At 44.3% G+C, this 23983-nt stretch overlaps 1 protein-coding gene across 1 annotated transcript in view; it reads left to right on the forward strand.

The window, feature by feature from the left end:
• Nucleotides 1-887: 887 nt before the first annotated feature.
• Nucleotides 888-23983, forward strand: part of LOC127002326 (mediator of RNA polymerase II transcription subunit 12-like protein) — an 83732-nt gene continuing 60636 nt past the window's right edge. The window contains exons 1-7 of the mRNA XM_050868145.1: nucleotides 888-1144; nucleotides 5948-6049; nucleotides 8347-8538; nucleotides 9451-9613; nucleotides 14417-14632; nucleotides 17291-17415; nucleotides 23436-23689. Coding sequence (XP_050724102.1) covers nucleotides 1049-1144; nucleotides 5948-6049; nucleotides 8347-8538; nucleotides 9451-9613; nucleotides 14417-14632; nucleotides 17291-17415; nucleotides 23436-23689 — 1148 coding nt within the window. The 5' untranslated portion in view covers nucleotides 888-1048. The remainder of the gene's footprint in view (nucleotides 1145-5947; nucleotides 6050-8346; nucleotides 8539-9450; nucleotides 9614-14416; nucleotides 14633-17290; nucleotides 17416-23435; nucleotides 23690-23983) is intronic.

A 23983-nucleotide genomic window follows, 5' to 3' on the forward strand; every position in this document is an offset into this window, starting at 1 on the left:
GGTCCAGACTTGGTGGTCTGTCCTTAAACCTAAGTGATTTTACATTAATCAGAAGACTCCAAAACGTTGCATTTCTACTCTATAAGAGAGAGAGAGAGAGAGAGAGAGAGAGAGAGAGAGAGAGAGAGAGAGAGAGAGAGAGAGAGAGAGAGAGAGAGAGATTTACATAGATTTACATAGAAAATCAGACCACATAGACCCCGTGGTCCAGACTTGGTGGTCTGTCCTTAAACCTAAGTGATTTTACATTAATCAGAAGACTCCAAAACGTTGCATTTCTACTCTATTTGATATTAAGTTGAGAGAGAGAGAGAGAGAGAGAGAGAGAGAGAGAGAGAGAGAGAGAGAGAGAGAGAGAGAGAGAGAGAGAGAGAGAGAGAGAGAGAGAGAGATCGTAAAAGAAAGAGGGAAAATTTTGTTGGTTGAAATTACGAGTTGAAGAAAATTTGGTTGAGTGTGACCACCCTGAGAGAGAGAGAGAGAGAGAGAGAGAGAGAGAGAGAGAGAGAGAGAGAGAGAGAGAGAGAGAGAGAGAGAGAGAGATCGTAAAAGAAAGAGGGAAAATTTTGTTGGTTGAAATTACGAGTTGAAGAAAATTTGGTTGAGTGTGACCACCCTGAGAGAGAGAGAGAGAGAGAGAGAGAGAGAGAGAGAGAGAGAGAGAGAGAGAGAGAGAGAGAGAGAGAGAGAGAGAGAGAGAGAGAGAGAGAGAGAGAGAGAGAGAGCGAGGATCGAGAGAGAGAGAGAGAGAGAGAGAGAGAGAGAGAGAGAGAGAGAGAGAGAGAGAGAGAGAGAGAGAGAGAGAGAGAGAGAGAGAGAGAGAGAGAGAGAGAGAGAGAGAGAGAGAGAGAGAGAAAACAGTACCAGCCGCAAGAAGAAGAAGAGGAGGCCACCGTGCCGCCGCCCCGGAGAGGAAGCGATCACGCGTCGGGGCGTATAAGTAACGGGGCCACGGGCGGGACGCGGCGGTGACCCAGAGGAACCCAGGACCCCGAGGGAAGGTGAAGGGCTGAGGCGGCGTCCCCAGCACTTGTACGACGCAGCAGCCATGATGATGTCCGTGCCCACCGCGGAGAAGCGCCCCCTCAAGCGTCAGAAGCTGGGCCCTCCTGACGTGTACCCCCAGGACGCCAAGCAGAAGGAGGTGGGTTATGGGTATAGGGTTATGGGTATAGGGTTATTATGTATAGGTTATGGATATAGGGTTATGGGTATAGGGTTATTATGTATAGGTTATGGGTATTGGGTTATTAGCTATAGGGTTATCAGGTAAGGTTATGGGTATAGGGTTATCAGGTATAGGTTATGGGTATTGGGTTATTATGTATAGGTTATGGGTATAGGGTTATCAGGTATAGGTTATGGGTATATGGTTATCAGGTAAGGTTATGGGTATAGGGTTATCAGGTAAGGTTATGGGTATAGGGTTATCAGGTAAGGTTATGGGTATAGGGTTATCAGGTAAGGTTATGGGTATAGGGTTATCAGGTAAGGTTATGGGTATAGGGTTATCAGGTAAGGTTATGGGTATAGGGTTATCAGGTAAGGTTATGGGTATAGGGTTATTAGCTATAGGTTATGGGTATAGGGTTATCAGGTAAGGTTATGGGTATATGGTTATCAGGTAAGGTTATGGGTATATGGTTATCAGGTAAGGTTACGGGTATGTGGTTATCAGGTAAGGTTATGGGTATAGGGTTATCAGGTAAGGTTATGGGTATAGGGTTATCAGGTAAGGTTATGGGTATAGGGTTATCAGGTAAGGTTATGGGTATAGGGTTATCAGGTAAGGTTATGGGTATAGGGTTATCAGGTAAGGTTATGGGTATAGGGTTATCAGGTAAGGTTATGGGTATAGGGTTATCAGGTAAGGTTATGGGTAGAGGGTTATTAGCTATAGGGTTATCAGGTAAGGTTATGGGTATAGGGCTTTCAGGTAAGGTTATGGGTATAGGTGTAATGCCCCAAGGATCTCCTGGGAGTTATATCTCTTTCTTCTTATTAACCCGTGTGCTTCAGCGATGGGAAAGCCAAGAAGTGGCCGAGAAACGACAAAATTACACTGCATTTTGAGACTAAGAAAAGAGCATGGAACGTACATCAGAGTGCTCCTCTCATAACCATAAAGCCGTTAAAAATATTTACTTTTACTCAAACTCCATTCTTTTTGTGTGGTGTTTGTTACAAAATAAAGTCTCGTGACGCGTGGCATCTAGCTGAGAGTTGCTTGTTGTCTACTAATGAGAATTTGACAAGTGATTACTGTATGGATAGCTAATTCAGTCTGCCATGACCTTACAGCACCACCTATGACAAAAAAGCCCACCTCAGGATCACTCACCCACCACAATGACCCAGGGCATTCATGGTGGGTTGCGCTATGCCACCACCGCCCACAATTAGCTTGAATTAGGTGTTTTATGGCGATCCCTTATTAGGGTCCACCGTACCAGAGCCACAACTCGTGAAAGCCTGGGGACGTTCTCGGGTTAATGAATTTGAAAATTATTAATAATTTAATTTAACGAATGTAGACAAATTATGCTGGATAACTACTCCTGCGTAATTGAGTGCAACGATGAAGGTACGCTGCTACCACCCCATGATGAGGGTCAAAACCCCCTGCTCAATGGGGAGAAAATAAGACTGAAAATAACAAACTTGACTGATGACTACACTCAGCCATGCCGGGTGAGAGACAAAAAAAACTTGGTATATGTTCAGAGAGTTGCCCATCTCACTGTGGTACTTCTCACCCTAGCCATGGGTTAGATCTCATTATTCTATGCATTTTGAACCCCATATATATGCATCGCAAATTGATGGAAACGCTTCTACCGATTTTTTAAAAGTTAGTGTTGTTTTTGCGGGCCGCGGTGTTGTGGGCCCCGGGCGTGGGAGGGATAGTGTACGACTCTCAATAATTTGGCCCACATTCACCTGGTAAGGTTTGATTAATTCTACAGTGTTCTACTACTACTGTTGTACTTCTCTAGTTTTACGAAATAATTACGGCTACCACTGTTTACGCACGCCATATTTGACTGCTCTGGCGACGGGCGTGGCGGCGGTGCAGCCGGTGTTGTGAGAAATACCTCCTCGCAGAAATAAGTCGCATATACTTTTTGGGGGGGGGAGTCCAGGGGGGGCGCAGGGCTGTTAGGTCGTAAAGCTCAGTTGGGATAGTTTAAATATGTTACCTCACCCTACACCCTCTGCAAGCTATTTTGCGGCTGTGGCGGCGGATGATGAAATTGCAATAAGTCACTTTTTATTAGTTTCCGAAGAGAAAACTATCTCCAAATGAAAAAGCACAATACTTTTCCCCGAAATAAATAGCCAGTGTATCAAATTTTGAGATGGGCAACTCTCTGAACATTTACCAAAAACTTGAGATAGCGTTAAACTTTGTAGAGGACGTGAGGCACTTTCTCCCCGTGTGCAGCTGCCGGCCAACCCACCGTAACCTTATAGATTAGATGAAAGGGACAATGATAAAAACAAGAAAAATAATGTAATTACAAGGGGAATTTACTTTGATATTACATTTGTTACAATGATTAAGTATGGTATAATAGATGTACTAAAGCTTAGGCTAGCTTACCATGAAAAACATTGACTTAAAGTATCCTTACACCCTAACAACCTGCCCTTGCCTGTCCTATAGACACTCACAAGGGTAACAAGAACGCGACTTCATATTTAAATATAAGTTGGGGTAAGAGGACGTTTGGGAGAGTGTGAGTGTGTGTGTGTGTGTGTGTGTGTGTGGACGGGAGTCACGTTGTTGGGCAAGCTCAGGCCTGGAGTTGAAGAGCGGGCAGAATGAGGGGCATATTTCACTAAGATAGTAAGCAGTATAATAGCAGGGGGGAATAAGTGCACTGGGGAGAATGGGGGTTGGATTCACTGGGGGATGGGGAGGGTGTTATTCAGTGCACAGAAACACTTACCAGGAGTTGAAGAGGGGACAGAATGAGGGGTGTGTGAAGGGTTGCTTGCTCTTTTATGCGGCCCCAGGAGAGGGCAGAGATGGGAAGGAGATTGCTGGAAAGGCTTACATTTCTTAAATTAATAATAGGGGGATGAAATTAACATCTACTGATGTGTTACAAAGAAATTCAGATGGTATGGTTTTCAAGGTTATTTGTGGCAGAAATCTATTTTGGGTTCAGTACTTATGGGAAAGGTAAATTTATATGGGACTTTATGGCATCCCAGCACTGCACCCATGGGCACAAGGGGCGGCACGGAGTGGACTACGTGACTGGAGGAGAGGGGGAGGAACGAGAGTGAGGTGGCAGACGCCAAGCCAAGAATTTGGCGGGGAAGTGGGCTGTCTGCCTCGGGCCACGTGATGTCCGGCAGAGAGTATAGGTAACCCCGGGGAGGGGGGAGGGGCCTCTGGCGTGAGAAAGTTAATGGCCGCTGCGGGCCTCACTTAACACTTAACACTTTATATAAAAATCTGGCATTACACGAGATTTTCCCCCGGTGGATAGATTTTTGCCACGACTCGCCGGTAACCTCCGGGAGATTAAATGTTGGTCACCAAAAAAAAAAATACATACAATGTCAAATAATCAATCACTGACGTACCACAGGGCAGTGAGGTTGGGTGGAATACACTGAGTTATGACAGGACAGATTCACTCCTCTACACTCGTACTAACTTTCGCTGCCCGCCTCTCCCAAAGGTAAATGACCAGAGCCTAGTAAGTCCTGAAGCGGACTGCCACCTCCAGGGCGTGCTGCCTGTAAGTGAGGGAATACCAACCCTCGAATTAAAGTATCCAAATAAGAGACTGGCCACTGGGCCAGGCTGCTCCTGTGACCCATGAAAACCCAGTGGTCCAGGATACCCCAGACAACCTCAACCCATGAAGATAACCTGGCCGCTACCCTTAACTGTGCCTGTCACTCTCGTCACAAGGATACTTCCCCAAGGGCGGCTCCAAAATGTCCACACAACTACCCCACACAGTCACAAATCAGAATAATTCACCCTCAACACTACCCTCGCCCACTGAAAAACACACACTAAACATGTTAAAAAAAAAACTACTCGGTGATCACTGCTCGGCTGTGTGACGACGGTAATCTTCGTTCAGCGTCGAGAGAGGCTTGAAGGGCGGGTGACGGGTCGCGAGGCGTCCATGCGGGGCCTCCCGGGCGCTGAGCAGGCGGGACGAAACCAAGCCGGCTGGTGCCCGGCGGGCACATGGCGTCCCCGGTCCATCTTCCCGCGCGGGCCACGTTGTCTGGGTCGGGCTGGACTCCCACTCTCCATGTCTCTTGGTGTCCACGGTGTTAGGTGTATGTTGAATGTTAGGTTTGGGACAAATACTCAAAATCTTGCAACAATAAATAAAAGTAATTTAATACTGTGTTATCATTAGAGAAGATCTTAGACTTATGGCTAAGGCAAATTTTCCATGGAATTGCTGAAGCCACCAGCCACAGATAAGACTCAAAAGTTAGATCAATGTTTCCTTTCAGATGTAGCTTGTTCCATACATCTGCATGAACACTTTTCTGACATCATCAGTCTTCACTGAGAGTGGTACTATGTCATGTGAAACATTGAAGACTAAGGCAAAAGACCAGTGCTGTCTGTGATTGGCTTCAAGCAATAAGTCTCTCAGAACCCAGGTCCTAAATCTTGTAGATTTCCTGTAATTTTTTTGCAAGAACTGATAATTTAAAAAAAGAAAATGGTTTCCTTTATTTCATAGCTACATGCTGTAATTATATTTTGTGCTTGAAAATTACCTTAAACATTAGAATACACATTATTTGAAGCTGAATTTAATACACAATGAAAATATAGTAGATTTTTTTCCACAGAATGAATTATTCATTTAATTAAGTAACTAAATGACATGTCATCCTAGTTTCCTTTAACAGCTCCACTCAGCTTCATTAAATGTCTTTTCCATCATTTCAGGATGAATTGGATGATGTGAGTGTGAAGCAAGGCTTCACCCATCGGCCACAGATTCAAGATGAGTACAGCAGCGCCAAGAGCACATCCATCACCCCAGCCAAGGTTTGTATACGTGTGTAACGGTTAAAGGATGAGCTTTTGCAAAGGTGTATGTACATCTTGTATGTACATCTTGATACACAACTGTTAGACAAGAACTAGCCAGAAACCTTGACACAGAATAAAAAAAAACTATCATGGCAGTGACCCCTCTTAACTTGTAGTCATACAACTCCCACATTTGCTGTATATGCCAGTGTTTTGTTTCTGTGCCCACCCAGTGTAAAAATACCACCACCATACTGTAACCACTCACACCATTATGTTCATCATCACCTCCGCTGGTTAGTGTGTGGCAAACAGGTGAGCACAGCTGATGTCCGCTTAGGTTTGCCGTAAAAATGCACCAAATTTATTCTAATAGGAAGTATATCGTAAGTAATGTTGGAAGTTTTCTGTTATACTTTTAATTATCTTATTACAAAAGAGAGAATGGTGAGACAATCTTAAACAGAACCAGCCTCACCCATGAAGCTGAACCAGGCCCCCAACAATAGCCAGATGGCCTCCAAAGCACAGCAAAATAGTGGATTGAAATTGACTAATACAAGGTGTGGGTGGGCAGAACCTCTGATCAGATATTGTTTTTTGCCCTAAAAGTTCAGGGCTGGGACTAATCTTACTTCCAGTACAGGTAACTCGATTTACGTGAGTATTGTGTCCTTGAAGAAGCCGTGTAAATCAAAAACAATGTAAATCCAACAAGAGGTAGGTTTGTACCTTTATTGCCTACTGTATCACTCTGACTCCTCTCCCTCTCGTGGTTCCTCCTCTGGCTGCCCTTCCCCTCGTGGTAGCACAGCAGCGAGGGTGTTGTTGTTGATGAGTAGCGTGGCAGCGTGGGTACTGTATTGTTGTTCAAGTGGCGCACGAGATGAACTGAGCTCAGCTGTGTGGCCGCGGCGCCGTGTGAGTCCAGTTGCGTGAGACATCTGGTGGCCACTCCATAAAATATCACGTATAAGTGAAAAAAACGTGTAAATTAAACATTTATTTGGATTTTGGACTCAGCGTTATTTCAAAAACGCGTAAACCAAACTCGCGTAAATCGAGAGTTACCTGTAACAGTTAATTTCTCTGTCATTAAGATCATGGTTATAGCCTTCTTGACTTTAACCCCTTCAATACGATGATGCCCACATAGGCGTCATGAAGCCCCAGTAGCATATACGATGACGCCAACGTAGGCGTCATATTTCTATTCTGTTTCTTCTTCTATTGAGTTGTCCCGTACTTTGTGTTGGTTACTAAGTACAGACGCCGTATGCTGTCCTTGGAATCCTATTGCTCCTCCCACCATCCTTGTTCCCACCAATCACAAAAAATGAGCTACAGTGTGCACCGCCTTCTTCCCGCCTTGTGTCTAAAATTAGGAAGTCTCATTGGCTCTCTCTCTCTCTCTCTCTCTCTCAGACACCGAGGCGCCGACCAACGTTGCCAGATTGTCGTACTCGGCCTCCTGTCTGCCAATTTCCGACCCAAAAATCTGCCTCCTCAACCCCAATAATTGCCTTCATATACAGTTATCATTAGAATGGTTAATTATTGGTGTGTTTTGGCAATAGTTATGGCTCAGAAACCGGTAAATACGAGGCTCCGAGTATGATAATCTGGCAACAGTGGCGCCAACACCATCACATCTCGCCCACCTCTCTCTCTCTCTCTCTCTCTCTCTCTCGCTGATAATTTCTCGACATTCTTCCTCCTCTACACAATCATCTGCTTTCTCTATTTCTTTCCCCCTTGCCCCTTTCTCCCCTTTCTTTATTTCGCTTTTATTTTTTATTTCACGTTGACGCAATTTATATTATGCATAGCAGGTATATGTTGACTCGTCGTGTATGCTGCTCTGCAAATACGGGATACATGTAATGAGGGCTTTCAGCAGCATAGTATACGGAGGTGACAAGCAGATACATGCCGGCTCAGGCTTCCCACGCGCCGGCCGAGCACGCCGTATATCAGCCAGGCGGGCTTTTTGACCATCCGGCGCGATGGGGTTAAGATCCCTAGAGTTGCTGGCTTGTAGGGTGTGTTCTAATTATATCTCCATTCATTTATTATTCTTTACAAATTGCTTCCATTGCAACCCGTCATTCACGGCCTTCATTTCCATTCCACATTTGCACACAGTCTTTCACGATATGTAGATCTTCCCCACTACTCTGTCAACCTAAGTGGTGTATATTCAATTTCTTACTTTATTTTATATGTTGCTTACAGTTTTCCTACATGTTTTATTTACTTAGTTCAATGTTACTGTTATATTTCAACTAATGCATATGTAATTCCTATTCCAGGTTGCAAACTACTTCAATGCCATCCTCAAGAAGAAGGCAGAGTGCAACCAGCTTCCCGATACTGCCAGGAAGAAACAGCAGATCAATATTAAAGACAACTTCTGGCTTGTCACACCAAGGTCCAAAGCAGCAATTGAGGCCTGGTTCAAAGATCTTGCTGGGTCAAAGCCTTTGACTTCTCTTGCTAAAAAGGTATTTAGCTGTTGCATATAGAGTAAATCATTCGACTTGAACTCTTTCAAGAGGAGGGTATCAGGACACCTCTCCTCCCGAAACTGACCTATCTTTCGGCCACCTCTTTGGATTCTTTTTAGGAGCAGCGAGTAGCGGGCTTTTTTTTTATTAATGTTTACTTTTTTGTGCCCTTGAGCTGTCTCCTTTGCTGTAAAAAAAAAAAAAAAAAAAAAAAAAATTGTAAGATTTGAAAAAAAAAAGTTAAGTATACCATTGGTTTACACACACTGATCATACATACTCAATGTTTACTTGTTTGCCTTGACATCATTGACTTTATCCTGGTTTAAAGCATTCATGATATATAAAACATGCATGTTGTAAATGATGATGAATTACTTTTGTACTGCAAAATGATGATTTATTTAATGAAGGGGCTTCGTGGTGCAGTGGTTAGCACACTCGGCTCACAACCGAGAGAGCCCGGGCTCGATTCCCGGGTGGAGTGGAAAAAATTGGGCGGCTTTTCCGATACCCTACGCCCCTGTCCACCCAGCAGTGAATGGGTACCAGGTATTAATCGGGGGTTGTGTCCCGTCTCCTGGGATCTGTACCCTTCTCCTATAATTCCTTCCCCTTCTGTCTCTCTCCAGCATATGACCACAGATGTTGTGTCCCGTCTCCTGGGATCTGTACCCTTCTATAATTCCTTCCCCTTCTGTCTCTCTCCAGCATATGACCACAGATGTTGTGTCCCGTCTCCTGGGATCTGTACCCTTCTCCTATAATTCCTTCCCCTTCTGTCTCTCTCCGGCATATGACCACAGATGTTGCGCCGACTAAACCAAACTTTCCAACTTTATTTAATGAATTTGCCACTAGCCTTATTTTAAGAATATTTTCATTAAGTAATTTATTGTTATTCCTCAGGTTCCAATATTCAGCAAACGAGAAGATATGTTCCTGACGCTGTGCGAGTATTCTGTTCCTATGTTGAGGGCAACCTGGTTTATCAAAATGACATCTGCTTATCATGAGTCAAAAGTAGCAGAATCAAAAATAAAGAAGCGACAACAGCCTGACATTGCACAAGGTAAACAATTAAATATCTAGTATATCGTCACCTTCGTAAACAAACCGCCTTAGTCATTAGTTTTTACTTCTCAGGAAATCAGAAGAGAACTGTCATCATCTCATTTGGCTTAAGATTTAGGCAGGAATGAAAAGGCCAATTCTAGAACACTCAAACCCTGAATGACGAAGGAAACTCTACAAAAATGGGCGTCATATGATGGAAAATTGAAGCAGACAAAAACCCGGAAATCACTGAAAAATGACTTAGGCGATTATTTTATGAGGGTGACGACATGTAACATATCTTTTGTTTTAACCACTTCGACCAGGTGTTAGGTTTACAACCATGGTAATAGATATGGGAGAGATAAGCCTCCCCCTTCCTCTCCCTGTCCAACAACCTCTTACATTTATAGTTTATAGGCATGGTACTGGATCTGGGAGAACTAGGCCTTTCCCTTTCCCCCCAACCCCCCCACATATCTCTCTCTCTTTGCATTGAATATTTGAGTTTTTTAAGAATTTTGTGCTCTGAGTTAGTGGCTTCTTCCTCCCTATATTCCCTAAATCTTTACCCAGAAACTAGGTCCTTCCATCTTTAATATAAATTTCAGGAACAATGGAATTGCACAACAGAAAACCATGTTTTTCTGTTTGGAGAAAGGACTTGGAAATATTATGTTATATTCTTACGACCTCATATACCTCGTTTATCCAGCATCCAAAACAACAGCACCCCCAAGACAATGGCACGGATCTTTTTTTTTTTTTTTTTTACGTCTTCGCCTATATTGCCGGTAGGCTTGCTTGAGGGGTCTGGATGGTAGTCGGCCCCAGCCCGTATTGGCGCAGGCAAGTGTTTATAGTGGCGCCATCTTCTCTTGGCTCATGCTGCCCCCCGGAACTTGTTCTTGATTCACTTGGACGGTTTCCTCTAGAGACCGGGTAGTTTTAAGCCACTCGGCAGTGACTGAAAAATCCAAGGTGGTAGTGTGGGGATTCGAACCCGCGTCATCCATCATGCGGTGAATGTGGGCCCAGCACGCTGCCACTCAGCCACCACCTACCCTAAAGAGTTAAAGTTACAGAAAATAGGAAGTGTTAGGTGCTTACCTTGAAGCAGAAGTTGGAGATCTGCCAGAGACTTGAGAAACATGAGTCCAACCATAGTCTGATTGAGGAATTCGGCTGTTCAACCTCCACTGTCTATGAGTTTTGGCGGTTCTGTACGAGTAAGTCTCAAAACAACGGCAAAAGGTGTTATCCGGCACGAGCTTTCCCTCGTTTGCGCCGGATAAACAAGGTTCTATTGTAGTCATATAATTTTGTTTGTTAATCTGTCTTTGTTTTGTGTGAGCTGAATTGTAGCATTTGTCAAGAATAACAGTTGAGGCGTATAGTGTAAAAGGGGTGACCTGCCATTTTTATAGTTTTGAGAAAATCACGTTTAACCCGGTGGTAGCAGCGGGGATCATGTTTCTTAATGGCCCCTCTAAGCGAGAAAAATGAGAAAAAATCACCCCTCACACAAACCATTTCATAATATATATCAAAGTATTTGTGATCAGTTTATATATCATCTATTTTTTGGGGTTTATATCATGCCACAAATTTGGCCCGTCGCTGCTACACGGTAAAGCCACAAATTTGGCCCGTCGCTGCTACACGGTAAAGCCACAAATTTGGCCCGTCGCTGCTACACGGTAAAGCCACAAATTTGGCCCGTCGCTGCTACACGGTAAAGCCACAAATTTGGCCCGTCGCTGCTACACGGTAAATCCACAAATTTTTAAAGTCGGTGCTACAAGGTAAAGCCACAAATTTTGCCATTCTCTGCTACACTGTAAAGCCACAAATTTGGCCCGTCGCTGCTACACAGTAAAGCCACAAATTTGGCCCATCCCTGCTACACGGTAAAACCACAAATTTGGCCCGTCACTGCTACACGGTAAAGCCACAAATTTGGCCCATCCCTGCTACACAGTAAAACCACAAATTTGGCCCATCCCTGCTACACAGTAAAACCACAAATTTGGCCCATCCCTGCTACACGGTAAAGCCACAAATTTGGCCCGTCGCTGCTACACGGTAAAGCCACAAATTTGGCCTGTCGCTGCTACACGGTAAAGCCACTAATTTGGTCTGTCGCTGCTACACGGTAAAGCCACAAATTTGGTCCGTCGCTACACGGTAAAGCCACAAATTTGGCCTGTCGCTACACGGTAAAGCCAAATTTGGTTCGTCATTGCTACACAGTAAAGCCACAAATTTGGCCCATCCCTGCTACACGGTAAAACCACAAATTTGGCCCGTCACTGCTACACGGTAAAGCCACAAATTTGGCCCCTCCCTGCTACACTGTAAAGCCACAAATTTGGCCCATCCCTGCTACACAGTAAATCCACAATTTGGTCTGTCGCTGTTACTACACGGTAAAGCCACAAATTTGGCCCGTCGCTGCTACACGGTAAAGCCACAAATTTGGCCTGTCGCTGCTACACGGTAAAGCCACAAATTTGGCCCGTCGCTGCTACACAGTAAAGCCACAAATTTGGCCCATCCCTGCTACACGGTAAAACCACAAATTTGGCCCGTCACTGCTACACGGTAAAGCCACAAATTTGGCCCATCCCTGCTACACAGTAAAACCACAAATTTGGCCCATCCCTGCTACACAGTAAAACCACAAATTTGGCCCATCCCTGCTACACGGTAAAGCCACAAATTTGGCCCGTCCCTGCTACACGGTAAAGCCACAAATTTGGCCCGTCGCTGCTACACGGTAAAGCCACAAATTTGGCCTGTCGCTGCTACACGGTAAAGCCACAAATTTGGCCCGTCGCTGCTACACGGTAAAGCCACAAATTTGGCCTGTCGCTGCTACACGGTAAAGCCACAAATTTGGCCCGTCGCTGCTACACAGTAAAGCCACAAATTTGGCCCATCCCTGCTACACGGTAAAACCACAAATTTGGCCCGTCACTGCTACACGGTAAAGCCACAAATTTGGCCCAGCCCTGCTACACAGTAAAACCACAAATTTGGCCCATCCCTGCTACACGGTAAAGCCACAAATTTGGCCCGTCGCTGCTGCCGGGTTAAAGAAAAGTGTTCAAAATTGTCTGTAACTGCTATTTATTCATGGATTTCAGCATTTTATGTGTAAATGGAAAGCTTGAAACAAAAGCCATTCGACTACATAAAGAAAATTACCATGATAGCAAAGATTATCCTTACTTTCAGGGTGAAAACAGATTGTTGGAGCTACATATTCAGAAATTTGAGGTTTTGGGACACTTTCCTTTTGTATTTGATTAATTATGGATTGGTTTTGATGTTTTTAGTCACTAAATATAACTTTCATCAAGGGATATTTGATTATGTTAAAGAAAAATAACCCGAAACTTAAAAAATGGAACCTCATTCTTTAGGTCTAATAAAAAAAGGTCAGTTTCCCTCCATGGTTTATGTTGAAAATATAGGTGCGGAAGGATTATGACTGTGTGACGTCACAGCTACGGGAGTAGGGAACAATCACTGCATTGGTTCAGCCACTTGCCTTTTTTAACCTGTTAACAGCGACGGGCCAAATTTGTGGCTTTACCGTGTAGCAGCGACGGGCCAAATTTGTGGCTTTACCGTGTAGCAGCGACGGGCCAAATTTGTGGCTTTACCGTGTAGCAGCGACGTAATAAATTTGTGGTTTACCGTAGCAGCGACGGGCCAAATTTGTGGCTTTACCGTGTAGCAGCGACGGCCAGATTTGTGGCTTTACCGTAGCAGCGACGGGCCAAATTTGTGGCTTTTACCGTAGCAGCGACGGGCCAAATTTGTGGCTTTACCGTAGCAGCGACGGCCAAATTTGTGGCTTTACCGTGTAGCAGCGACGGCCAAATTTGTGGCTTTACCGTAGCAGCGACGGGCCAAATTTGTGGTTTTACCGTAGCAGCGACGGGCCAAATTTGTGGTTTTACCGTGCAGCAGCAGGCCAGATTTGTGGCTTTACCGTGTAGCAGCGACGGGCCAAATTTGTGGCTTTACCGTGTAGCAGCGACGGGCCAAATTTGTGGCTTTACCGTGTAGCAGCGACGGGCCAAATTTGTACCATGATTTTAACCCCCAAAATAGATGATACATAAACTGATCACAAATGCTTTGACATATATTATGAAATGGTTTGTGTGAGGGGTGATTTTTTTCTCATTTTTCTCGCTTGGAGGGACCATTAACCCGCAAACTGCTGTACGCCTTCTGGGCGGCTGAGCGGTAAGCTGCTGTAAGCCTTCTGGAAGCGGGCTTTTCAAACAGGCGCCAAAAAGTTTCCGCCGCGGCTTCAGATACTGCCAGAAAAACATTTTTGTGATAGAAAAATCTAAGAAATATGCAGGATACAACACATTTCGAGCTACAGATATGTGTATTGTAATATTTATGACACGTTTATGTAACTTAGATATCATTTATTGAAGGTCAATCTCTCGCTGATATAGCCGCACTAGGCGACGCACTCAGAATCTCAGTCCCGCAGCTTACGGGTTAAGAATCATGATCCCCGCTGCTACCAGGTTAAAGAGACTGCCACACACTACACATCCCACACCGGGGGAGTTTGACAGAAAAATCACACAACTTTAGCCTTATGAATCATCCCCTCTTAGGTCGCCTTTCCCTTAGCTTGCCTCACCACATGAAGCAGCAAGAATTCAGCAACCAGAAGCTGCCAAAAACTCAATACTGCCTGATTTGGTTGCGTCGCCCCTTTTACACTATACACCTCAGTTGTACATATCCTCCTATATTTCTAAGATTCTTTTCATGGCAGAGTGGACCCAGACTCTCACCAGACTCTTGAGGGAGCAGCTGAACAAAATAGCGGAGATATACCTTGGCAACCCAAACTCCTCCGCGGCCACCCCCCCTGTGGGAGCACCACCGGGGAGCACAACACCTGGGGGTACGCTGACATCACCCGCGTCAGTGTCAAGCAACCCAGGCAGCACACCAACTCAACCTCCACAGTCCTCACCACACAACCAGGGTGAGTCAGTTGGACTTGTAAGTTTGTTGTATGCATGGTATTTATAACTATTCAATGATATTAATCCTTCACTATAAGGCGCATGAAATGGTTTCAGAGGTGAATGCCAGGATTGGCACGAGGCTGCTTGCCTTTGTCCTGCAGTTGCCACCAATGCATTTTGTATCCTATTTTTATCATAACTTTCTCTGCTTCTGTTGTTATCCTTTTCATTTTATGATTCATTTTCATTATAACATAAGATTAGTTTTAAAATGATATAGAATATTTGTATATAAAGAACAGACTCCAGATCATCATTACTCATGAGCCAGATGCAGGTCTGTCTGGATGAGGGGGCAGCATCCTTAACCTGCCTGAGCTTTCCCAGGCTTCCTCCATGCATTTGCATCGGGCAAGCCTGCTGTCAGTGACAGGTGCAGGGGAAAGCCTGCAGGTCCCCTGCCTCAAAGGAGGAAGGGCCACCCTAGCCCCTCCTTTTGTTTAGGGGGTGACCAGGGAGGTGCAGAAGCAGCACCAGTCAGAAAAAAAAGCCCTGACATGTTTTATTACTCAGCAGTAATGCATTAAAATGCTAAACCGTAGGTTTAGGAAAGTAAATCTGTGTAAAGAGAGTTGATCCAGAGTTAATAAAGACAGGAGGGAGGGAATGCTAGAGGACGACCTCCAGTGAAATGGAGGGATGGGGTGCAAGAGTACGTTAGGGAGAGGGGGGAAATATCTTTGAGAAACTTTGAGCAGGCAAGGAGGGAGTGTCTGGATAAAGTTGGAAGCTCTTCTGCCGTGGCCATCCCCTGGTGGGAGCTCCTAGGAGCAGGCGTCCATGAAATGATGATGATGATGATTAATAAAGACACGAGAAAGTGTAGCAGGTTCATTAAAACACAACCAGCAAGGTGTCATTGGAAAGGCAACCTCTTCCGACAATCACGGAGTAGAGCCGAGGAGGCTGCCTGCAGCTCAAGATGGTGGTGACCCTGTGCCTTCTCATAGTGCATCTCAGGGGGTTGAGGTCATGGCTGTGGTCTCTACTCTAAACTTTGATGGGTTTGGCACATTTATGGCAGAAGCAAGATATACATATAATTTACTTTTTCAGGGGTCCCTTCCATTGACCTGAACAATTTAATAATCTGAATGACCCTCGGTACACTGACATTCACATTATTGTACTCTTAGTACTGTAGATGACAAATCGATTGCTGGCCTCACACATCTGGTACACAACCTCCTCGTATTCGGCAGAAAAACTGTTTTTCCCTTAGGATCATGTGCCCAGACTGGCATATTAGGAAGTGCTCGCAGTGTGGTGGTTTTGCAAATTGTGAGTTGACATGCTGGGGGTCCAGACTGTACATGTAAATAGGGAGGGTTGCATACTTGACCACCACCTTCACCCAAGAACATTCTTTTTAATGAAAAAAAAGATTGTTTTGATTTACACCTTTTATTAATTAAACAAGGATTGTTTTATAATGTACTGTATATGTAACCAGGGAGTGGGCAGGGAGACATCTGCAGGGAGGCATAAGCCACTCCCAGTGAAGCATGGTGAGGGGCTGCTGCAAGCCTATCAAAGACCCTTCTGTGTCCTTTTTTTATGTTTTGCTGTTGTCTCATCAACACCAGAAAGTAGTTCAGCCTGCTCTCTGAAGATAAATTCTCTTACTTCCCACACCCTACTGCATACAAGCAACACCCACATCAAAATCATCCTCAAAATCCTCAAAATTTATAATGTCAAGTAATTAAGCCTTTCAGTACGATGATGCAGACATTGGCGTCACAGTGTGGAAAGGGTTAAGAGGAAATGGAAGAGGATTAATCATCTTCTAAACCCCTTAAGAAGTTTAGAAGAGGATTAAGAGGAAATGGAAGAGGATTAATCATCTTCTAAACCCCTTAAGAAGTTTAGAAGAGGATTAAGAGGAAATGGAAGAGGATTAATCATCTTCTAAACCCCTTAAGAAGTTTAGAAGAGGATTAAGAGGAACTGGAAGAGGATTAATCATCTTCTTCACCCCGTAAGAAGTTTAGAAGAGGATTAAGAGGAAATGGAAGAGGATTAATCATCTTCTAAACCCCTTAAGAAGTTTAGAAGAGGATTAAGAGGAAATGGAAGAGGATTAATCATCTTCTAAACCCCTTAAGAAGTTTAGAAGAGGATTAAGAGGAAATGGAAGAGGATTAATCATCTTCTAAACCCCTTAAGAAGTTTAGAAGAGGATTAAGAGGAAATGGAAGAGGATTAAGAGGTTTAGAAGAGGATTAAGAGGAAATGGAAGAGGATTAATCATCTTCTAAACCCCTTAAGAAGTTTAGAAGAGGATTAAGAGGAAATGGAAGTGGATTAAGAGGTTTAGAAGAGGATTAACCCTTTCCATATGGTGGTGACGCCGACATCGACGTCACCGCACTGAAAGGGTTAAAGCCCTGCCTCGGACTCTCCATCTGGGAAGGGGACCACAAATGTCTAGGTCAGACTCAACTTTGTGATGCTGACCTAAACAGGTGTCTTGATTTCTCTTCCAATTTCCACAAAGTTTATTTTATTTTGGCTCCAAATGACTAACTGTTATGGCACTGAATTTTAGCCAGAGGTGTGGAGATATTCATCTTGCTAAACTCAATATGTGTTTATACCTTTTGTCTTTTCAGGGGTATCAGGGTCCTCCAGTGGGGCTACAACAACAGGTGCACCCGGGCAAACCACAACAGCCCAGCTGGCTCATGTGTTGCGCAACTGGAATTATTGCCTTCAGCTTGCCCACTTCATGTACCAGGTATGTTAAGTGGTTTCTGCAGGATGTTTGGATTTAACCCCTTGCATCCGATGACGCAGTATACGCGTCATTTCGCCTCTCGTAGCATATCCGAGTGCCGCGTATACTGCGTCATGGTCATTTCAGCCAGTGTGTGTTTTATTTCTTCTCGGGTATAGTACTCGGATATGGGAAGGGCGCGCGATTTGACAGCTCGTAGTGAAGAGGTTAAATACAATATATGGTGACTAAGAAGCTTATAATGATATCTTGAGATCCTAAAATTATGTTTGATAAAAATATTGGCACTTGAAATGTGTAATTCGGCACAGAATTGCTAATGAAATCATGTTCTCAGTCAGTCTATCCTGCTGCAGGGTCACAGTCTTGCACTTATGTACACTAAAATTGCCATTAAGGGCAAAATAGCTGAGATCATGAACATATGTTTTGTTGACAGGAGCGCTGAAGTCATCCTCAAACTTTACTTAGCACTAGTTAGACCTCATCTTGATTATGCAGTTCAGTTCTGGTCCCCCTACTATAGAATGGATATCAAGATGTTAGAATCTGTACAGAGGAGGATGACAAAGATGATTCAGGGGGTGAGAAACTTGCCTTATGAAGACAGGCTGAAGCATTTCAATCTACACAGAAAGGCGAAGGTTGCGAGGAGACTTGATCGAAGTCTATAAATGGATGAAGGGCTTTAATAAAGGGGATGCCAATAAGATTTTAATAGTAAAAGAGCCAGGTAGGACGTGTAGCAATGGTTTTAAGTTAGACAAATTCAGATTCAACAAAGACATAGGCAAGAACTGGTTCACCAATAGAGTGGTGGACGAATGGAACAGGCTTGGGGGTCATGTTGTGGGTGCCAATACTGTAGATACATTCAAGAAGAGGTTAGATAAAGCCATGGATGGTGAGGTAAGGTGGGGTTGAGTGTACAGGAGCTGCCTTGTATAGGCCAGCTGGCCTTTTGCAGACTCCTTACGTTCTTATGTTCTTGTAAATACTCTTTCGAAGAACACTTAAATCAGTCACCTTTAAGTCAGTAAATAACAAGCAATCAACATATTGAAAGGTTAAGTAGGAAAATTTGACACCCAATAGTCAAAAGAGCAGACATAGAACCCAAGGCTAATGAGCACTTCACCGGGAGAAAGGTGGGAGTGGCCGTGTGCCCCTCTCAAACCCTCACAAACGGAGTCTTCTAGTCCCGTCAGTTCAGTACCGCTGGACAGACAGTCACAAGTCTGGAACAGTCCTCCGCACGGTTAAGCTGTGACTGGGAAGACAGTCCACTCCCAGCCAATCCACAGATGAAGCACTCAGGTCGCCAGTCGCTTCCACTCTGCCACACCACAGACGCGGCCCTCACACCTCTCCACGTATTTGGGGTCAAACCGAACTCTGAAACACTGAGTCCAATCCCGAACCCTGAATGCCTTGACACTGGTACACTCATACGCACGCACTTCTACTTTGAAGCGTAACACTCAAGCAAGTGAGACGTTTTTACTCGGAAAATTTGTTCATGATGAGAGGTGTTTGCGATCTGAGGTTCCACTGTACTGTATTTGTTCATGATGAGAGGTGTTAGTGATCTGAGGTTCCACTGTGCTGTATTTGTTCATGATGAGAGGTGTTAGTGATCTAAGGTTCCACTGTGCTGTATTTGTTCATGATGAGAGGTGTTAGTGATCTTAGGTTCCACTATGCTGTATTTGTTCATGATGAGAGGTGTTAGTGATCTAAGGTTCCACTGTGCTGTATTTGTTCATGATGAGAGGTGTTAGTGATCTTAGGTTCCACTGTGCTGTATTTGTTCTTGATGAGAGGTGTTAGTGATCTGAGGTTCCACTGTGCTGTATTTGTTCATGATGAGAGGTGTTCGTAATCTGAGGTTCCACTATGCTGTATTTGGTCATGATGAGAGGTGTTTGTTATCTGAGGTTCCACTGTGCTGTATTTGTTCATGATGAGAGGTGTTGGTGATCTGAGGTTCCACTGTGCTGTATTTGTTCATGATGAGAGGTGTTTGTTATCTGAGGTTCCACTGTGCTGTATTTGTTCATGATGAGAGGTGTTCGTAATCTGAGGTTCCACTGTGCTGTATTTGGTCATGATGAGAGGTGTTCGCAATCTGAGGTTCCACTGTGCTGTATTTGGTCATGATGAGAGGTGTTCGCAATCTGAGGTTCCACTGTGCTGTATTTGGTCATGATGAGAGGTGTTAGTGATCTAAGGTTCCACTGTGCTGTATTTGTTCATGATGAGAGGTGTTTGTGATCTAAGGTTCCACTGTGCTGTATTTGTTCATGATGAGAGGTGTTTGTGATCTTAGGTTCCACTGTGCTGTATTTGTTCATGATGAGAGGTGTTCGCGATCTGAGGTTCCACTGTACTGTATTTGTTCATGATGAGAGGTGTTTGTGATCTGAGGTTTCACTGTGCTGTATTTGTTCATGATGAGAGGTGTTTGTTATCTTAGGTTCCACTGTGCTGTATTTGCCCAAAGGCGAGGGAATCAGGAGGCATAGGTTGGTATTGTCAGATGCTCCCACCCCTCACACCAACTACTCCCAAAGGCCAAAAACGAGGTTAATCGAGTTCTAATGAGTGTTCTTTTAGGTTCACGGTACAGAAGAAGGCTCAGACTACCACCAGGGTCATAAAAGTACCCCTGGATATGCCCTAAACTCCAACGAAAGACTAGTAAATTAGGTGTTCTTGGGCGCAGAAATGTTTAAAAATATGGCCCTTAACCTCTCCCACTGTCACCAGGTTCGCTAATGTCCTGGCTCATACTCCTTGCTGAACTTAAGTTTCTTCTTAGCTTTCTTTTTGTAAGCAACTTCCTCCCACCTCCATGGACTGTATGATGTCTTGATCTGTTCTGAAACATGTGTTGACTGCTGTCCACTGAATCACTCAATGGCTTTATATGCATGTGAGGAGGGTTACCAGATGTTTCTATATGCCTGTAAATACCTTATGGAAGAATATGGTGGTGGTTTTCACACAATGGAAAAGAAAATCCAATGTGTGAGCGTATGCCAACACAAAGCATGGCATTATGTGATTTATTTTTTATTTTTTTATTTATTTATTTTTTTTTTTTTTACATCTATGCCTATAGCGCCAGTAGGCTTTCTTGAGGGGCCTGGATGGTAGTCGGCTCCAGCCCGTCATGGCGCAGGCAAGTGTTTATAGTGGCGCCATCTTCTCTTGGCTCATGCTGCCCCCCGGAACTCGTTCTTGATTCACTTGGACGGTTTCCTCTAGAGTCCGGGTTGATGGGTGGTCTTCAGGACAGCATGTGGGTAGTTTTAAGCCACTCGGCGGTGACTGAAAAATCCCAGGTGGTAGTGTGGGGATTCGAACCCGCGTCGTCCATCACGTGGTGAATGCGGGCCCAGCACACTACCAGTCAGCCACTGCCTAAGGAGGCTGAGAGACACATGAACATTTGAGAAGTTTTGGGAATATTTGTCTTTTTTTCCAAATATTTCCAGCAGACAGTCCCCTTAAGACACCTTTCCAAATGTTTTGAACATGACTGGGTCTTTTACTGTCCTCATTTCAGGAGCAGTTCTTTTACACAATTTTTCCAGTGTTTTTGCCCTGTACTGCCTCCTGTGCTTGAAAAAATTTCTTTGTTTTCCTTATAAAAACATTATTTTAATGGGTCTTGTAAATGCCTGGCCATTATTTTCATCTCCAGCGCCTCTTTTACAGATTCTTTCTGCTGATGGTCTTTTTTTATTTTACACGGCATCAAAACTGAAAATCTGCAGCAAATAATGTATAGGCACTAGAGTCCTTGTGTCATGCCCTGAGAGCATATTTTCTCTTTTTCCCTCTATTTCCCAACACATCCTCTGCATGTATCGAAACACACAAGAAATTAATCAAGATCAGGTATTCGCCGGCTGCCTGGGATTGAACCCACGACCAGCGTGACGAGAGAGCCGCTCCTTACCTAGTCAGCCAAAGAGGTACCCCACAGGCTAAGAGGGTCATGGGAGGCTCGTTCATCAGGCATAATCGCCGCACTACACTTGTACAACTGGCTGGTGTTGGGAGCCATTTTTGAGATGTCTGTAATACTCTCAGTTATGCCAAAGTGATGGTTGGCAACAAACACACGATGGAAAGTACAGTGCAAAGCTAACAATATATACTGACTCCATGGCAGCAAGACACAGAATACCATCAGCAGTTATGAGATGCATGACTTGTCTTGGCTTAGTCGGCCACTGCCTGGAAGTGAAGTGATGGTCAACTCTGTAAACCTGTTAGAAGTAAAACATGTTGAGTGGAATTTGAAACATTTGAAAAGTACTGAAAGGAATATAAATCATGAAAATTAAGCGTGCCTAGATCATAATTCTGCTCTATTAACCCGGTAGCAGCGACGGGCCAAATTTGTGGCTTTACCGTGTAGCAGCGACGGGCCAAATTTGTGGCTTTACCGTGTAGCAGCGACGGGCCAAATTTGTGGCTTTACCGTGTAGCAGCGACGGGCCAAATTTGTGGCTTTACCGTGTAGCAGCGACGGGCCAAATTTGTGGCTTTACCGTGTAGCAGCGATGGGCCAAATTTGTGGCTTTACCGTGTAGCAGCGATGGGCCAAATTTGTGGCTTTACCGTGTAGCAGCGACGGGCCAAATTTGTGGCTTTACCATGTAGCAGCGACGGGCCAAATTTGTGGCTTTACCATGTAGCAGCGATGGGCCAAATTTGTGGCTTTACCATGTAGCAGCGACGGGCCAAATTTGTGGCTTTACCATGTAGCAGCGACGGGCCAAATTTGTGGCTTTACCGTGTAGCAGTGATGGGACAAATTTGTGGCTTTACCGTGTAGCAGCGACGGGACAAATTTGTGGCTTTACCGTGTAGCAGCGACAGGACAAATTTGTGGCATTACCGTGTAGCAGTGATGGGCCAAATTTGTGGCTTTACCGTGTAGCAGTGATGGGCCAAATTTGTGGCTTTACCTTGTAGCAGCGATAGGCCAAATTTGTGGCTTTACCGTGTAGCAGCGACGGGACAAATTTGTGGCTTTACCATGTAGCAGCGACGGGCCAAATTTGTGCCATGATATAAACCCCCCAAAATAGATGATACATAAACTGATCACAAATGCTTTGGTATATATTATGAAATGGTTTGTGTGAGTGATGATTTTTTCTCATTTTTCTCGCTTAGAGGGACCGTTAAGAAACATGATCCCTGCTGCTACTGGGTTAAAGGCTTTATTACTCCCAAAGGCAACAAAAACTTTTATAAAATTTAATCAAAATTTTCTCTGGTAAGGTAATGTTTTTTTCACTAAGTTAAGATTCTTGCCTTACACTATGTAGGATATTTGCTGTTGCCTCCCAAATATAAATATGTCTAATGCAGTTGAAATACCTGAATTGAATTAATTTGTTTCATTGCTGCATTTGTATAATTCTGATAAAATACTTCTCAAATTCCTAACTTTACTCATATGAATATGCATGTTAGTTTAACCCGGTAGCAGCGACGGGCCAAATTTGTGGCTTTACCGTGTAGCAGCGACGGGCCAAATTTGTGGCTTTACCGTGTAGCAGCCAAATTTGTGGCTTTACTGTGTAGCTGACGGGCCAAATTTGTGGCTTTACCGTGTAGCAGCGACGGGCCAAATTTGTGGCTTTACCGTGTAGCAGCGACGGGCCAAATTTGTGGCTTTACCGTGTAGCAGCGAGGGGCCAAATTTGTGGCTTTACCGTGTAGCAGCGAGGGGCCAAATTTGTGGCTTTACCGTGTAGCAGCGAGGGGCCAAATTTGTGCAGTGATATAAACCCCCCAAAATAGATGATACATAATCTGATCACAAATGCTTTGATATATATAATGAAATGGTTTGTGTGAGGGGTGATTTTTTCTCATTTTTCTCGCTTAGAGGGACCATTAACATGATCCCCGCTGCTACCGGGTTAAAAAGAACATTGCTATAGCTTGTGGAGTATATTCCATAACTAATGATTTATCTCTTGATCTTACAGGAAGGGCTCCTTGATCGTCAGGAGCTTTTAGAGTGGGTTGTTGAAGCATTTGTGCGTTGGCGAGGACCAGAACACGATGTAGTAATGAGGGTGGTGTTGCCCTTGCCTCTACAATACTTGGATGAAATAACACAATCTGAGTATCTTTCCCGCAAGTTGGCGCACTACTCGGCTGCCAAACTGACACAGCTCTGCCACGATTCAGGTTATTCTTCACCAAGACCTCAGTCACCTGTTAATCCAAGCAGTAATGGGTTAGTAGAGTTACTATGCCTATTTGTTTCTTTGTCACATAGTTTGCATGGTAGTTCCTGTCAGAGAGGTTACTGTTTTGCACATTAGCAATTATAAGTACAGGTAACTCTCGATTTATGCGAGTATTGTGTCCTTGAAGAGGTCGTGTAAATCAAAAACAATGTAAATCCAACAAGAGGTAGGTTTGTACCTTTATTGTCTACTGTATCACTCTGACTCCTCTCCCTCCTGTGGTTCCTCCTCTGGCTGCCCTTCCCCTCGTGGTAGCACAGCAGCGAGGGTGTTGCTGTTGT

This window comes from Eriocheir sinensis, chromosome 23 (genome assembly GCF_024679095.1).
Source record: "Eriocheir sinensis breed Jianghai 21 chromosome 23, ASM2467909v1, whole genome shotgun sequence".
NCBI lineage: Eukaryota > Metazoa > Arthropoda > Malacostraca > Decapoda > Varunidae > Eriocheir > Eriocheir sinensis.